Source organism: Apodemus sylvaticus, chromosome 17, assembly GCF_947179515.1.
Source record: "Apodemus sylvaticus chromosome 17, mApoSyl1.1, whole genome shotgun sequence".
Lineage (NCBI taxonomy): Eukaryota > Metazoa > Chordata > Mammalia > Rodentia > Muridae > Apodemus > Apodemus sylvaticus.
Genome location: NC_067488.1, coordinates 42,280,805 through 42,298,143, shown reverse-complemented (window position 1 = coordinate 42,298,143; position 17,339 = coordinate 42,280,805). Strand labels below are relative to the sequence as shown.

The 17,339-nt window shown below is 49.7% G+C and overlaps 1 protein-coding gene across 6 annotated transcripts in view; it reads left to right on the top strand.

Moving 5' to 3' along the window:
- The window catches only part of Ago2 (argonaute RISC catalytic component 2), an 86,215-nt gene that overhangs the window by 30,346 nt on the left and 38,530 nt on the right, over positions 1-17,339 (top strand). For all 6 annotated transcript variants that reach the window (XR_007973975.1, XR_007973973.1, XR_007973974.1 and 3 more), the window contains exons 2-3: positions 8,217-8,412; positions 16,590-16,710. Coding sequence is in view for 1 of the 6 variants with exons in the window: in XM_052161392.1 (XP_052017352.1) it covers positions 8,217-8,412; positions 16,590-16,710 (317 nt within the window). In the remaining 5 variants the exon portion in view is untranslated. The remainder of the gene's footprint in view (positions 1-8,216; positions 8,413-16,589; positions 16,711-17,339) is intronic.

Below are 17,339 nucleotides of genomic sequence, written 5' to 3'. Positions count from 1 at the left end.
TAGCGGTTACCGAGGCCTTCCCTGACTGTGCTTCTTCACTGGTTTTGCTGACGGCGCACGGTAGTTGGGTTCCTTCTCCAGCCATGGAGCAGATGGCCCTGGCTCCATTCTTGGTACACACTCCAGGCTTCCCTTTCTTGTCCAAAAAGACTGAGTTTAATGTAGCTCTGTCAGCGTGGGTGGCATGTGGCTCACTGCACAGAAGGATTGTCAACTACGTGCTGCATCCTGAGTCTCCCGAGAAAGTACCTGTTTGACAGAACCTACTGTCGGGTTCCACTCTGTTCTGGAATCCGCAATGTCCAGCTTTAGCCTGACTATTGTCCAGCCAAGAACCAAGACAAGTCACCCAACCCTGAAACGGTCCCGTGAAGCCGACTGTGGCAGAGAGGCGCTGGTGTCCATGCCTGGCGTGGCCCAGGGTGTGGCACGGGTACTCAGCTTCCCTGGCTGTGTGTCACATTCTTTTCATTCACAATTTCTGGCCAGTGTTCAGCATGAGCAGAGTTCTACAAGGAAGATGAGCTGTGTGCCTTCAAAGGTGCTTGCTTTGAAGCCCAGCCCTGGAAAAAATTCTGCAGTCACGGGAGTGTTCCCATCCCCTTCCAGCGATGCCTGGGGCTAGGCTGGGTTCTGGAGGAAGTGGCCCCGGGTTCCACTCCACCTGGGCTTGCTTGTCTTTCAGAGCCAGGCCTTTTGTTTTTATTCCTTTGTTTGAGGCAGAGTTACTCTTAAGCTAGGGTGGAACTTAGTGTGGTACAGATGCCAATGTACGCACGGTTGTCTGCTTGCTTCCTTTTGGAATGCTGGAGCACAGGCTGTAGCCAGCACATCTGGCTTGTCATTAGCTTAAGCTGCTGTTTGTGGTTGAGATTTTCACAAGGAGTGCACGTGAGCTGTGTGTGTGTGTGTGTGTGTATATGTGTGTGTGTATTTATGTTGAGGCCAGAGGTTGTCATTGGGTGTCCCCATTTTTTTTTTTTTTTAAGGACAGTGTCTTTGAACCTGGCGCTCACCGCTGCAGGGGCTAGACAAGCAGACCAGCCCCTGGGGATCTGTTTCTTTTGGCCCTCCAAGTGGCTTTTCTAATGGGTCCTGGGGGGCTCTGAGCTCAGGTCCCCATGCTGTTATGGCAAGTGGTTTACTGGCAGCCACCCCCGCGCCCTCTCCCTCCCGTAAGTCACCCAGGAGTGAAGTCATGCAACCTTTGTTCTGTTTAAAGGTCATACAACTCATACTTATATGTCATAGCAGGTGGGCGGGGACAGGAAGCAGCCTTCTGAGAAGGGTGGCAGCTGTCCTCCATGTTTCCCTTTGTCCCCACTCCCACTGAGCCCCTCAGACGGTGGCGCAGTAGCACCTCCTGATTCTGCACGCAGACCCAAGCCTGGCCAATGATTCAGCAGTCTGTGCAAGCAGGGGTGGGGGTTTTTTCCTGGTTTCCAAGGTGACTTCCTGCTCCTTGTGGCTTGTCACATGACACCTGTAGTCTTCAGCAGGCACAGGTATACAGTGGCAACAGGATGTGTGCCTGCTATACAGTAGGCACTTAAGGAAAGCCCGGCGGTGTGGGGGAGGAGATGCGGGAGTGTCTTAGCGGAACAGGGAGAATATTGTTAAACAAAGGTTTATTTTTATTCGTGCCTGTGTGTCTGTGAGTGCAGGGGCCCCTGAAACTGGCACCCTGTTTGTGAGCTGCCCCACGTGGGTGCCGGGAGCCATTGCTCGAGCCCTTGAATGGTTGTTCATTTTGTTGTTGTTTGGATTTTTGGGTTTTTTTTTTTTTTTTGGTTTTCTTTTTGTTTGTTTGTTTTCCTAGTTGACAGTTGACAGTGTCTTCCTATGTAGGTAGCCCAGGTTGGCCTCTTAACGCCTCCTGTCTCAGTCTCCTGCATTCTGGGATTGTGAGTGTGCACCCCCATTCCTATGATTAATTCTGCAGAAAATCTCTGGGCAGTCACATCCTTCTGCTTACACAGCCCAGAGTAGCCTCCACACGGGCCCATAGCACTTATATATGGGAGCATATGGAATGCCTAGTGTCATGTCCCAGGGCTACATGTGTGCACATGCCAGGGTGCCATGTGGAGGTGCCACCGTCGGGCTTCCTCAGGACACCAGCCTCCTCACTCAAACTTGGTTCCGCCCATGCCAGGAGCCTGCTTGATGAGCAGACGCAGGAGAGGCCGGTTGCCATGGCAGCGGTAAATGGTGACTGACGCACATTGTTGCAGCCATGGAGACAGCAGAGTCCCTACCATGTCTGCGGGGTGCTGGCCTGACCTTCCAGCTGCTCCTGCCTCCGGAGGGGAGGTGCCACGGTTTCTGAGAGACCCCTAGAGAGAAACAGTTAACCTGCCCATCCCCCATAGTCAGTCTGAGGGCAGGTTTGATGTTTTCAGGAGCTGGGTACAGCTTCTGCCATTAGAGATGAGGCCACGCCGGCCCCTAGAGACCCAGGGAAGCTGGTTCTCACGTGTTCAGATCACGAGTTCCCTTGACAGTCTGGTGACGCGGGTGTGGGAATTTTTTTTCTAGAATGATTTTCATGGCAGAAACAAAATATATATATAGGTTGATAGATCAAATTAGTCATACTGAATTAAAGCCATCAAAATACAAAATAAGAACTTCATCATCCTTAGCTGCAGAGTTCCACCGGTGACGGGGAGCACACCACAGTGCTAGCAAGGGTGGTGGCCTTGTGCCACTTGCGACTGTGTCGAGGACAGGTACTGGGGCAGGCAGGACTAAGCTTGCCAGGTTTTGAGTGTAGCATTCATTCGTCCTGAAGGAGAGATGGTCAGAATGCTGGGCTGGGAGAGGCAGCTGGTAGATCCGGTCTAGCATACAGAGGGCCCTGGGTTCAAATCCCACTGCAGAGATGTGGCGATGCACACCTATATCAGCACTGCCAGCTAGAGGCAGGGAGAGGAGGAATTCAAGGTCCACCTTGTCTACATAGCAAGTTTGAGGCTAACCTAGGTTACATGAGACCATCTGGAAAGAAGAAAGGAAGGAAGCAAGGAAGGAGAAGAAAAGAAAGTCTTAGAATTCATGTGGAGTTGCAGTGTAGGGAGTAGAACGCTGGGGTAAGGGGAGCTAGGGGAGACCCCCAGAGTGCATGGAGCCACCTATGGTGGACTCATGCTGTGAAGGGGTCACCTATGGTGGACTCCTATGCTGTGAAGGGGTCACCTATGGTGGACTCCTATGCTGTGAAGTGCCTGGGCCAGCGTGAGGGCCACGCATGAGCTCAGTGAAATTGCTACTTTAGATTCGAGAAGCTGTAGACAGAGGTCACAGCCTGCAGAAGACAGGGCAGGAAGATGGGCGGGTCAGCTCTGAGGGAGAGAGCTGCCGGAGTTCCCACTGTGGCTCCTAGTTTCTGTCCCAGGATGAAGAAGATAGAGGTGTGTTCTCTCAGGGGTGTCAGCCTAGACTCTGTGTGGTCCAGAGGGAGTCTGGAAAACACCCAGGTGGTTTGGAGGCTCTGGGCGTGGTATGATTGATGTTAAAGGAAGGATGAGGGGTTGGGGTGGGAAACCTGGTCAGGTCTAGCTGGGGCATGTGTGCTTTAGAAGGCTCATTTTACAGGGATTGTCTTGTGGTAACGTTCTCTCTGGTTTTATTCTACTTTTCTCTGTCTTCTGTAATTTTTTATTATCAAGGTTCCTAAGCCTGTAAGGAGAGGGAGTATGGGTTTTTCCAGACGGCACCATGACCTTCCTTGGTAGTGGTTTATAGCCAGTCATAGGTCACCATCCTGCTGCAGGGCTCCCTGGGTAGGGACAATCTCTCCACCACCCTCTTCCTGATGGCCCTTGGAGGAATGGGCTGGGCCTTCCACCCAGGGCTGCCCCACATCCCTGAGGAAGCACGTTCTCCTAGGAAATGTTGACTACACAGTGCTAGTCTGGGTTGTACATGATGTTCCAACAACATCCAGCATCCCTGTCTCCGTCACTGCAAGAAGAGGGCAGTGTGCTGGTCACCTGGGCTGTCAGGGCCAGGTCGCGGGATTTAGGAGCCTAGCCTAGGTGCCCAAGGGCAGATAGGACTATCAGTAAAGTAGCCTCATTCTGTTGCTACACCTCTGGGAATGTGGTGTGGACTTAACACCTCCCAACTACACAGCTGCAACCGCCCCCTACCCCGCCCCACCCTCTCCCCCCTCTCCTTGTGCTGTGTTTTTTTTTTTTTTTTCTTTTTTGCTAGTCAGTCCTGGTGTGGGAGGCTGAGGCCAGATGGTGTGCTAGGGACTCAGGGCATGCCAAGCCTACAAGTGTGTGGTAGGTTGCTCCCAGGACCCACCCGTGGCCTAGTACCCTCTCCCAGAGAGTTCCATGCTCATTGTTTGCAGCTGGTGTTTGTGCTTAAACTGAGCACACAGACATAGCAAATGTTTCCAGAGTCCAGCACCACCTCTTAGAGTGAGGCTGGGGCTATGCGCACCCCTGCTCCAGGTAGGAGCTGAGAGGGTGGGCCCAGGGCGCGAATCTCCGCATCGTCTCCCTGTGCAGATCCCCACGTGCCCAGGACTTTTGAGGCCATCCTGCGCTGCAGCAGACTCAGGCCTCTTTTGGCATCTGTCACAAACACCAGATCTTTTGGTCTCCTGGACGCAGTTGCTCATACAGGAAGTCGGTTACTCATTCTCTGTGTTTCCCTTTGGCTGTTTGTGATGGAGCTCTAAAAATGGAGCTCTAAAACAAATGTGCTAAGTGATCAGCGAGTAGGCAAACACTGGGTGCCTGCGCTGTTGCTGGCACCACGCGGGGATTGAGTCCCGGGAGTCTCCCTGCCAGGGAACCCTCTCCAGTGAGCGGTATCTGTATCATCCAGGGCTTTTGAGGTGGCACTGCCCCTCCCTGGGGCCTCCTAGGTGAAAGACGGGGTTTGCCCTCTGGGTCCCAAGGATTTCCTGAGAAGGCAGCTGGAAACATTCAGAACAAGGGTAGGAGACCAGTTGCCAGAGCAGAGTGTCTGCATGCTACCTGGGGTTGGGGGAGAAAGGACATTGGCTATCTGAGGTCTGAGAGAGGGCGGGGCCAGCCATCAGGGAGTCTTTGGCACTTTCTATATAGTCAGTGTCAGAAGGGAGGGCTGAGGGGCTTGGGAGTGTGTCACCTTTTCCCTCTTCAAGCTTGGCCCACCTGTGTGTCCATAGCCTGCAGCTGACAAGCTTAGCTGTTCCCTGATCTGCTCCTGTCTCTCGGGAACTCTGTACTCCTACGGAGCCAGCTTCTCTTCTGGGCTTTGGGTCTGAACTCCTGCTTGTTTGGCAGGGTGCACTTGGGGCTCCCCAGGAATGATAAAAATAGGCCTGTGGCGGAAGAGGGGTCACGGGATCACAGTGCTTAGGAAGAGGTCTAGGCCAGAGAACTCATATGCGCCAAATGTGATTTTATATTCTACGTGGCTTTTCAGTGAAGTTGCTGCCTTGTTGTTCTTTCCAGAGGCAATGGAAACAGAATCTTGTGAAGTCACACTTCACGGTTCCCCATTCCCTTTTATTAATTCTGCCTGCAGCCCTAGCAGGTTAGTGCCGCTCTGCAGTTCCCATAGCTGGCACTAGGAGATTGGGCTTCCAGGTGACCTGAGAAGTGAGTCTGAAATTAGGCTGTGGCCAGGTGTAGGTGCTGAGGCCACATGAGCTGTGACTGGAGGGAGGGGCTGTGCTTACCTGGAATGCTCCTCCCGTTGACTTCGTAAGTTGGGGTCTGCACCACCAGGTGTGATTATTGGCTCTACACAGTACTGTGTCTGAGCTTCCTGACCAATCCTGTTCTTAGCTTCCTGTGTGTGGACCAGGGTAGACCACCTGGGTCTCAGGGTAGACCACCTGAGAGCAGGGACCACAGTCTACTGACCTGAAGGACAGGCTTGTTGAACTCACCTGGCTGTGCTGTGTCCATCCAGGTCTGTGGAGGGAGGGATGGTTGCTGTCCTGGAGAGCTAATGAAAGCCAACCGACTTCCTCCTGCTGGGTGACGCTCATCCACCTGAACAGATTTTCTCCTCCTTTTAAAGGCCCTAGTACTTCAGAGCTGGTGTTAGGGCTAGTGGACGGGCGCCTGCTTTCAAATCTGTAACTCTGTCCTCTGAAGTCACATCAGTGTAGAGGGGAGACCCAATGGCATCCAGTGCTGCTCAGCCATGAGGAACTTTCGCTTTCTTGGAGAAAACAAAACGGAGTGAGCAAGCCCTGGGCTCCCGATCTTGGTACTGTTTTTTTGGTTTTTTGTTTTTGTTTTTGTTCTTTTTTTTTTTTTTTGGTGGAGTATTTCTTCCCAGTGATTGTCAATGGGGAATGTGAAGTTTTAAAGAATGCAGGCGGCTTATCTCTTGAAATAGGACATTTGAATGAAAATCCCCAGTGGTCTGTTATCAAACAAATACATAGTTGTAATTTTTCCTAAATTTGTCATTCGTCATCTACTGGCGTTGGAGTTCATGTGACTACATGTCTACATCATATCTACATCAAAAGAAGTTAGCAGTGTCGCAGCACATGCATGTAACTGGTGCGTGTGCTCAGGAGACACATAGGAGAGCAACTGTAAGTTGGAGGCCAGCCAGCACGTGGTGAGTGAGTTCCAGGCTGGCTGGGACTCCGGGCTGGCAGGGTTTGAGGATTTGAAAAGTGTTGGGGGGCTGGAGAGATGGCTCAGCGGTAAGAGCACTGACTGCCCTTCGAAGGTCCTGAGTTCAAATCCCAGTAATCACAACTCTCCGTAATGAGATCTGATGCCCTCTTCTGGTATGTCTGAAGACAGCTACAGTGTACTTCTTTATAACAAATAAATCTTGGGGCCAGAGTGAGCAAGGTTAACTGGGGAGAGCAGAGGTCCTAAATTCAATTCCCAGTAACCACATGAAGGCTCCCAACCATTTGTACAGCTATAGTGTACTCATATACATAAAATAAATAAATCTTTTAAAAAACAGTATTGGAGATACCTTTGCCTTGGCAGTTATGACTTGTGTCACAGATAAGTCTTGTCTGGTGGCTCTTGCTTTCCTCACTCTTTTCGGTGGCTTCAATTCCCACTGGCAGCACAGGTAAACCGACCGAGTGTGGTAACCTCACTCACCCCAGCACTCCCTAAGTTGATGGTTGGGTTAGTGTTAAAACACCATCCCTGGGAATGTAGCTTGGTCCATTGCTGGGATGAGGTTCTTGAATGGGGATTTCCAGGGCCAGGGCCTGTGTGAACCCGTGTAGCCTATGGAAGTCACAAAATGGCACAGGTGCTGTGAATGCTGCTGGGGCCGTGGGTTCTGGGATGGGAGGTTGTGATGCACACACTGTGGTGACTGGGAGCAGGAAAGCTGGACTCTCTGGACCCAAGGCTCTGATGATTGCTAAGGTACTTTAGAGAGACTCAGAGTTTCCCTTGCTTCCTTGAACAGTGGCAGAGTCCATTTGGTGTGCCTGAGTTTCTGTTGTCCCCTCTTAGACCTTGGGGTGGCAGCACAGTGCTCTGGGGTGAGAATAAAGGAAATGAAGAAGAGGGAGGGTGGGGGTGACTTCCTCCCAGGTGAGGACTGCTTACCTGGGTCTGGATTGGAACCCTGGTTAGAAATGGATGGGTAGGTTTGAAATGGGAAAGGCTGAGTTCCTGGGTGGGCACTGGCACACACCTGGGCATATAGGCAGTGTTCGAGAGTCATAGAGGTGTTGCAGGCCCTGGGCCTACCTAAGGTTCCCGTGCTGTGGCTGTGCACAAGTGCATGGAATCTATGGGGGGTGGGGTGCCAAAGGGGAAGAGCAGGGGCAGTGCAGGCGCACCAGGCCTGAAAGGGCTAGGACCTACCACTGTCGAATAGCTTGGGAAGGGGAGGCCAGCTGTGACCACAATGTCAACTCTCTGAGCCTGGATGAGAGAGAGATGAAAGTCCCCAGCAGAGGACTCCTCTCTTGGTCATCTGAAAGAACAAGAAGTGCATATGTTGGATGTCGGTGTTGGAGGATGGTTGGCAGAGTCACCGGCCAGCAAGCTGCCTGTCCCTAGCCAGCCCCTGGTAGGGTGGGGTCCCTGTAATGAGGTGGTAGGAATGTATGAACAGAGGGAAATTGAGATGGTGGAGCACATGGAGAGCTGTGGGCCTCGGGATCCAAAGGGCATGGGAAGAGTAGGGTACACCGTGTTTTTAGGAACAAGTCTGAGCCTGCTCACCCTGATGTCTGCTGTCTCCCTACTGTTTTCTAGTTCTTGCTTCTCCTGCTCCGACGACATCACCCATCCCAGGATATGCCTTCAAGCCTCCACCTCGGCCGGACTTCGGCACCACCGGGAGAACAATCAAACTACAGGCCAACTTCTTTGAAATGGACATCCCCAAAATTGACATCTATCACTATGAACTGGACATCAAGCCTGAGAAATGCCCTCGGAGAGTGAACAGGTATCTCTGACCCTGTCCCGTGATGTTGTTAGGATAGATTTTTTTAATTGGTTTTGGCATTGAGATGTCATTTGAGTATAGTAGAACCCCAACGTTGTAAGTGTCCTGCTCCAGAGGTTTAGTAGGCGTGTATATCCATCACTTTTGAGTTAGCCTGACCATAAGTCATATAGCTCCACCTTTTGTCACCTTTATTGTGTCCTGCCTACAGAAGCCATGTTACCTCACTTCTTTGGACTGGAATTCATGTGTGGAGTCCTAAGGCTGACTTTGGGCATCTTTCTTGATCACCGTCCACCTGGTGGCAGTAAGGCCTGTCATTTAAATCCAGAGCTCTCCGTTTAGCTAGCCTAGCTTGCCCTGGAGCCAACCTTAATCCACCAGCGACTGCCACACCAAACTGGCCTTTGCATAGGTTCTCATGGTCTGAACTAGTTCTCATGGAAACATCATATCCACTGAGAGACCTCCTAGCATTCACTGAATAGTTGATAATTGACCCTTTCTTCTTCCGGGTGACACTTGGGGTGTCACGAAGCCCCAGGAGGGAAGACCCTCTTCCTAACTTTTTAGAAGGGACACAGGCTTTTCTTCCTCATGACTGCCAGAATGAGGAGTGGGTTTCACGGCCTGGGTCTGCCCCCGTGTGTCCCAGGCAGGGGCAATGTTTTATCTTGGTCAACAAGTTGGGTCAAGTGGACTGGTTTAGCCACAGTCTGTCAGTCAGCTTCTGAGCTGTTTCTGCTGCTCTTCTGGGTGTGTAGCTGCTCCTGTGGGCTTACTCCTCACCCCTAGTGACAGTTGACAAATTTCCCCACTGTACATGAAGAGTGTTGACGCCTCCTGCCCTGTAGTCTTGAGTGGTGTTTGTTTTTTGGTTCTGGATGACGTGGAGTCTGGTGGGAATATATACTCCTCCAGTCTGAAATTTGCTTTCTTGTATTAGTGTTTTGTTTGTTGGTTGGTTGGTTGGTTTTGCTTTTTAAAATAGTGCCTTTTAATGAGTAAAACTTCCAAGTTTTGTTGAAGTTCAGTTTATGAACTTTGTGAATGGCAGGTGTTGTCCCTAGGAAGTCTGTGTCAGTCGAGGTCATAAAGATCCTGTTTTCTTTGGAAGAGTTGTAGTTTGGGCTTTTGTGTTGAGATCTGTGCCTCGCCCTGAACTGCTTTCTGTGTGCAGCATGAGGTGAGGTATTGTAGAGGCTTTTCTGTGCCTATCTATTCATCACAGTACCTTTGAAAGGGAGGGTCAGTCAGCTGTGCACGTGGCTGTGTCAGTGACTGCTTTGGTATGGTACTGGGAGTTGAACCCAGGACGGTGCACACATACTAGGCGAGTGTGCAGTCTTAACTCTAGACTGGAATCTCACACTGCTGAATTGTTTTTCCAAATGTAGATTTTTTTTTTGCTTTGAACAACAAACAAAAATTCAAAAGAATAAGGGAGCTGGGGTTTTCCAGAAAGCCTTTGGAACTTTTAGGTTGTTACAATTTTGATTCTAAATTGCTTTATTCTTTGTTTTTGTGGCTAGCATCTTAAAATGTCATTTCCAGACACAACTGAGTGACAGCCAGAGAGTATAGAGGTTTATTTGGGGGCAATGGACATCCATCAAACTCAGACCCACGGGATGGGGTTCAAATTCCAGCCCACTAAATCATTTAATTTTATCTGGCTGAGAATGTCAGTTCATTTGACAATATGTACAAGTGTTTCCTGTGTACCATGTGCATGCTATGCCATGAAGATCAGAAGGAATAAGATCTCCTAATACTGGAGTTATAGGTAGTAGGGAGGCAGCCATCATGCGGGTACTGGAAACCAAACCTTGTCCTCAGGAAGAGCAAGTGCTCTAACCACTGTGACACCTCTCCAGCCCAACTTAAGCATAATTTTTAATAAGAAGGGTTTGGCTTCTTTCTAGTTTACAATACATCTTATGTTTTACTTTCATTAATGCAGCGTGGAGGAAACCCAGCCGGATATTGAGCCTGGGCAGTGCACAGACCACCCCAGCCCTGTTACTGATTTTAATTGAGAAGCAGTCCGTTCTTTAAGATGTGATAAGGGATTTCCAACAGTTCTTATCCTTATCTGTCGAGACTAGTGGCCACCAGTCCGTTAAAATCTGTCACTGCTGAGTTGATTGCTGGTCATATCTTGTCATCTTTTTCAGACTAACACATGTTGTGTTTTAAAAAATGAGCTGTGCATCTGAGACTCATGATTCTTTCTGTATAGAACTGGTTTTGTGAATTTGTTTCTATGGGTGCAAATCTGTAATTGTCTTGTCTTGTTAGAATTCTGTGTCAGGGTTATGCAGCATAAAGTCCAGAAAGTTGCAAAGTGTTCCTCCTTTGTCTGTAAGGGCGAAGTGTGCGATCCAGGCCTGGGAGGTGGATTGCTAAGCAAGCTCTTTTTCATCAGGTTTAAAGCCTTGAGTTTGAACCCCCAGAGCCCATAGAAGCTGCACCGGGTAACTCATGTCTGTAATCTCAGTGTTGCTATCTATAATGGGAGAAGGAGGCGGGAGAGGCTAGCCTGGCCTATAGAGCCAAGGAGAGAGCCTGTCTCAAGGCAGTGATGACACGGATGACACTGTGGAGAGGGTGACTGCACCAGCACATGCCCTCATCCACATATGAAAACAATAAGATTGGTGTAATTCTGCCTTATAAATCTCCTGAATTGTCACTGGAACTGTTTTGGGCTGGGACCTGTGTTTGTAGGAATTGGTTAATACGTTTAATTTTTTTCCCTCAGATATCAGGACCTTCCCCCTTTCTGTTTTATTTTGTGTATACACACTTAAGGATTCTACACGTCAGCAAAGTTATGAAATTTTCTAGTAGAATGTCATTCATAATGTATGTGCGTTTGTATGCACTTTTTTCTTTTAAAAAATGGGCTCTTGTATAGAGCAAGCTAGCCTCAAACTCAGAAATCTGCCCACCTCTGGTTTCTAAGTATCCAAGGCGTCCTCTACCACACCAGGTTCCCCGGGGGTTTTCAAGACAGAGTTTCTCTGTATAGCCCTGGCTGTCTAGGCTAGTGTCAAACTCAGAGATCTTCCTGCCTCTGCCTCCCACTGGGACCAAAGGCATGTCCCACCACACCAGGTTCCATAGTATATTTTTAGTGTCTATGGGCTCTGTATGAAGCCCCTTTCACCACGAGTATTTTATTTAAATTTCTGTTTTTTCCTCCAGCCATGTTTGCTAAGGGGTGCAGCTCATTCATGTACCCAGAACAAACATTTGCCTTGTTGGTTTTTTCCTTCTGTTCTCCTCATCTCTGTTCCTTCCTCTACTCAGTCTCTTTTTTTATGCAACATCTTGCACTCAAGGTTTCCTTGAGTCAATCTCGCCTGTGATGTGCAAGCTTTTTGTTGTTGATGTTGTTGTTTTGCTTTTGATACAGAATTTTGCTATGTAGCCTTGCCTGGCCTCTAGCTCTCCGTATTGACCAGGCTGGCCTGGAATTCAGAGATCCACTTGCCTCTGAGTGCTGGGGTTAAAGGCCTGTGCCATCACATCATGCTTTTAATTGTCCTGTCTTGGTGACAAACTAACCACCCTATAATTAGGAGATTTCTCCCTTTATATTTGATAATTCTTACTTACGTGTGACTTAGAAATAAGCATGGGGCTCACCCTTGTCACCAGCACGAGGAGGCCAGGGCAGGAGGCCAGCTCCAGCGCCTAGGCCTCGGCTCTGTAGAGTTACGTCTTTGTGTGGGCTTCAGGGTTTAAGCTAAGCTCACCAGCGGTAGGCAACTTTACCCATTGGACTGTTTTGCCAACCCAGCTTTTAAGTTTAAAGTCTTTATTACATTTATTTTTCATGTGTGTCTGTTTGTGAGGCAGACAGAGAGCATATATCCTGCAGTGTGTGTGTGTGGCAGTCCAAGAACAACCTAGAAGAGTTGGTTCTCTCTTGCCAGTGTGTGGGTCCCAGCAGTGGAACACCCTTTGTTTCTGAGGTCAGGCTGGGTGGTGCATGCCCTTAACCTCAACATCTGGGCACATCTCTAAGTAGAAGACCAGACCAGTCTACACAGCAGGTTCCAGACCAGCCAGGGTTACATGGTGACTATCTTTTAAACATATACACAAAAGAAAAAAATAAGCTGGTCTTGACAGTTCACATGTTGTAATCTTTTTTTTTTTTTTCTTAATGTTTTTAAGTTAATCTTATTTATGTGTATGAGTGTTTGGTCTGTGTGCTTGTGTGCCACCTGGATGCATAGAACCAGAAGGGGAGGTGGGGTTGTGTCCCCTGGGACTGGAGTTATAGACAGTTGTAAACTGCCACATGAGTGTTGGATGCAGCCAGTTTTAACTGCTGAGCTAAACGTCAATAATATTAATATTCTTATTTTTAGTATTACTTTCCCACTATATGACTACAGTGTGCCCATGTGTGAATCTTTTGGGATTCATGTTTCTTGGCCTTTCGAGATGCCTGGGACAATCCTGGCCTTGGTTTCTTGAAGCCTTTTTCTCCCCCTTCTTTAGAATTGTTGCTCTACACATGCTAGGCCAGGGATGATTTATCCCACAGGGGGGCTGTAAGCTAAGAAGCAAAGTACTCTGTGGATAGGGATAGCTTTTATTGCTTTCCCTTAAACGGTGTTTGCGTGCATATGTGTGTGGAGGCCAGGGGTCAAACTTTTCTGTGTCATTCCTCAAGTGTTTGTCCTTGTTCCTGTGTCAAGGTCTGTTACCTGGACCTGAAACTTTCAGATTATACCTGGGCTGGCCTGGGAGCTCCCAGAATCCTGCTGTCTTTGTTTCTCCAGCACAGTGATCAAAATTCAGGCCCCCAGGCTATGGCAACTTCCTGACTGAGCCACCTCCTAGACCTCCTAGACCCCTTGAAGGTTCCTTTAGGTTTGTGTGACCGCCACACACTGTAGCTTGTGCTGTAGACAGTCCCTCTCTATAGAGTTTTCACTGTGCAGCGCCTCCCTTGGGCTGTACACCTCCTTCGTGGCTGAATCACACACACACACACACACACACACACACACACTGCAGTTCTGGCACACGTATGGGATGCCATGTGCAGTGTGTTGAGGGAATCAATCCAGTTGCCATTTTGTGGCCTAGAAATCTCCACCTCTGCAGCTCTGGGTTCTGTTGATCTCCTGGGCTCTGGCTCTGAAACTGTGCTAGAACCATGATAAATGCAAAGCTAAGAATGTCCCACCCCACTAACCCTGATCCCCAAACACTTACCTTCCATTTCCTCTGTACATTTTTAAGGCAAGAGGCTGAATCCAAAGCCAGTGTACAGAGAGAGAGAGAGAGAGAGAGAGAGAGAGAGAGAGAGAGAGAGAGAGAGAGAGAGAGAGAGAGAGAGAACACACCTTAATCTGTATTGTAGACTGATATCCCCAGGGGTGCAGGTACCTGGTGAAGGAAGTGCCCCTTCCTGGTGCACCTTCTCCTGTCATAGCTGCTGGAGGAGCGTGAGTGTCTTAGGACTCTATTATCCGACCTGCTGAACACCGTGCCTAGAACGTGGTGAACGGCAGGTGTGATCCTTTTAATGTATGTGCTCCTGTAACAAGTACACTTATGCACAAAAGCCATGGGCCTGGCTGGGTCGGTCTGCTCAGTGCTGAGGGTCTTTTATTTGTCTCAATGAAGAGTGATAAGTGGGTGTGTCCGTTTGCTTGCTGGCTTCTTGGGTCAGAAACCTTTTGGTCTCCGTGTGGTAGCATACACCCTCCAGGCTGGAAAGAGGGTGGCAGTGGCTCTCCTGTCGCCTGGGCTTTGTGGTTCCCATCAGGCTCCTGTCACACACGCCATCCACAGCATACAGGAAACCTTTCTGAAAGGAAGCCCAAATCAGGTTTGCACCAGGCACGGGCATGTGGCTGGCAGTGGTCACGTGGTGTTTTACGGACTCTGCTGCTCTTTTCCTGTCAGCGTCATGTCTGTAAGAAGCTGAGGTTGCCATGGTTAGACACTGCGTCAATTCGGTCTCTCAGCAACTGAGGGGGCTGGGGGCTGCAGACTGAAGCAAGGGCCAGCCCACTAGGCTTGCAAATGATTGTGAGAGCTCCTGGCTGGTTAAATATGCAAATGCTCAATGTTCTTCATTTCACTGTTAATTGTGGGAGACCTTAAATGGGTCCAGATTCAAGATTATGATGGTCAAAGTGATGTTCAAATAGCCGTGTGCCTGATTGTGGAATCTCCCCTCTGGGAGCAGCCAGTGCCTCGTTGTGCTCGCATGGTGATACGGTGTCTTCCTAGGATCCCTCTTCCATCCCTAGTGGAGAAGGCAGCAGAAGGCAGCTGAGTGCCGCTCTCACGCTTTTCCAGTGTCCCTGGCCTAAATGCCTTGCTGCCCCACCTTGGTCCCATCCTTGGTCTTTGTCCTTTCCTCCATTGTTCCATGAACCACAGTCTGTGCAAAAGCCAGGACGGGGCCCAACATGGAGTCTCTGATGGCTAGAGATTGGTCTTTGTTAGCACTGTGACACCATGGTGAGCCCTGCATACCCCACCCTCCAGCAGTGTCCTATGTCCCTTTAGCTCAGCCTTGCCTGCTGTACGGGAGTCCCACACAGTCAGCCCTCGGGAGATAGCTTGGCTCCATGTTGCTTGAATGCATACCTAGACTCACAAAAAAATATAGTTCCTGTAGGGGAGTGCACCCCGCATGCACCCCGCCTCCCAGCCCTGACTGGAGCCTCTCCTGCGGTAGTGGTTTTAAAATGCAAGTTGGGTGCATGTATCATAGTAATAATATTACATGCCCCCTGGCATGGTATTGTAGTTTTAAGTGATTATCTCAAAAGGATAGCTACAGGGTCAGCCTTCTGAGACACGGGGAATGTAATTGGTGGCTTACCCAGCTGTCAGTATAGCTTGATGATATCTTCATTTATAGGCAATGTGGTTTCATTGTATATAGTAATAAGGTCATATTTCTTAAGATACACAGTAGGATTACATCAGGCCCAAGATATGTAAGTTTAAAAAAAATTAGTGAAGCTTGGAGTCTGTGGCGGGGGTGGGGGGGGTGGGGGCAGTAGGTTTCCCAGGACCCACCTCCAGCAGCTAACAAGCCCCAGTAACTCCAGGTCCGGGGGTCGTCTGCCTGCCCTCAGCAGGCACTGGACTTGCGTGCACACACCCACACACAATACATATCATTAAAAATAAAATAAGTTTGTTTTTTTTAAAAAACAAAACAAAACAAAATAGAAGAGCAAATTTTAGAAGAACAAAATTTTAAAACGTTTTATGTGTCTGTCTGTAAAAGCTCGGATTGTTCACAGTGTTCTGGAAAAGCTGAGGTGGGAGGCAGTCGGAGCAAACATTTAACTTAGTGCCACAGGAGACTGCAGTACATAAAACCTACATGATTAGAAATGAAGAACCCTCCAGAACTGTAGTGACAGTGACAAGCACGCGCCAGTTACTGCACAGCCGTTCCCAGGGGCCCCTTGCTCTGCAGCTCAGTGCTTCAGTGCCCCTGCAAGTAAAATGGCGGCGGCGGAGGTGTGACCTGTAGGTTCTCGAGAGGTGGGGCGATTTTCTCCCTGTTGGTGAGGTTGAGACCTGGTAGTTTGCTGCCGTCCATGTATGTGTTCAGCACGCAGGCTGCTCTAGAACCCAGGGTGCACAGCAGATCCCGAGGGCTCACTTGAACAGCCTGGTGAGGTCAGGAGCCCGGGGCGGGCCTAGTCAGCGGGGCTTCCTCCTCGATGTCTCTGAAGCTGTGTGCTGCTTGCCTTGGGGAAGGGTGGTGAGGGGTTTTATTTAGAAAGATGTTGGTGATGGTTATGCACCATGCTTGTGACTGTAAAAAGTGGGGCCTGTGGACCTCCAGGGACACACAGCCTCACCACAGAGGTATGGTGTCCAGTCTACAACTTTTGAGACAGAAATTCCAGTGGTTACCCCTCAGTGAGCATCGCACCCTGACGGTGAGGTAGCATCCACTCTCTGCCCTGTGGAACTCATTGGAATGTTCTCCCACATTTGTGTGACCAGGAAAATGAGATGAGCCCACACCCATCCCCACCCCCACCCCCAGAAGAGGGTGGAAAGACGGGCGGGGCGGAACCTCTGGTCTCCTACAGGGCCTTCGAAGCTGGTTTGTAGGGCGGATGCCAGCCTCATCATCACTGACATTTTGCAAATTCTCTGTTTAGGGAAATTGTGGAGCACATGGTCCAGCACTTTAAAACCCAGATCTTCGGGGACCGGAAGCCAGTGTTTGATGGAAGGAAGAATCTGTACACTGCAATGCCCCTTCCGATTGGCAGGGACAAGGTGAGGACACGTGCTGGGGCCTAGTGAGATCCGACACCTTCTGAGGTTACTTATTTCTCTGATGTAGCAGATCACTTCACCTGGGGGGGCGGGGCTGCTGTGTGTGGGCTGCGTCATGAGGTGTGTGGGGTGTGCTGGGGTTTGCAGCGAGGCTGCTCAAACACAAAACACTCCCAAGTGCAACCCACAGACCACACTGTGTATGTGTGTGTGTGTGTGTGTGTATGTTTGTGTGAGGGAGTGTGTGTGTGTGTGTGTACCTTTGTGTGAGGGAGTGTGTGTGTGTTTGTGTGTGTGTGTGTGTGTGTTGCAGGTAATATAATAAAGCGGATGTGCTGCAGCAGCCGCCTCTGCAATGAGGAGGAGGAAGATGAGTCAGCCTCGTGTGGTGACCATAGAAAATATTACCTTCCCTTATTATTTTTAGCCTTATCGTGGCTTCATTTAAAAAGTAATAAAGCTTCTGTCCAGACTTTGACAGTCTGAGAATGAAGGGACGGCACATTTCCTGCAGGCCTAAAAGCCGTTATGTTGCTAAGTGACGGTGCGCCTTGGCTCCTTTGTGCCTGTCTGAATTCCCAGTGGGGCCAGGCAGTCGTGGTACCTGGTGGCTCTGCTCCGACTCACCA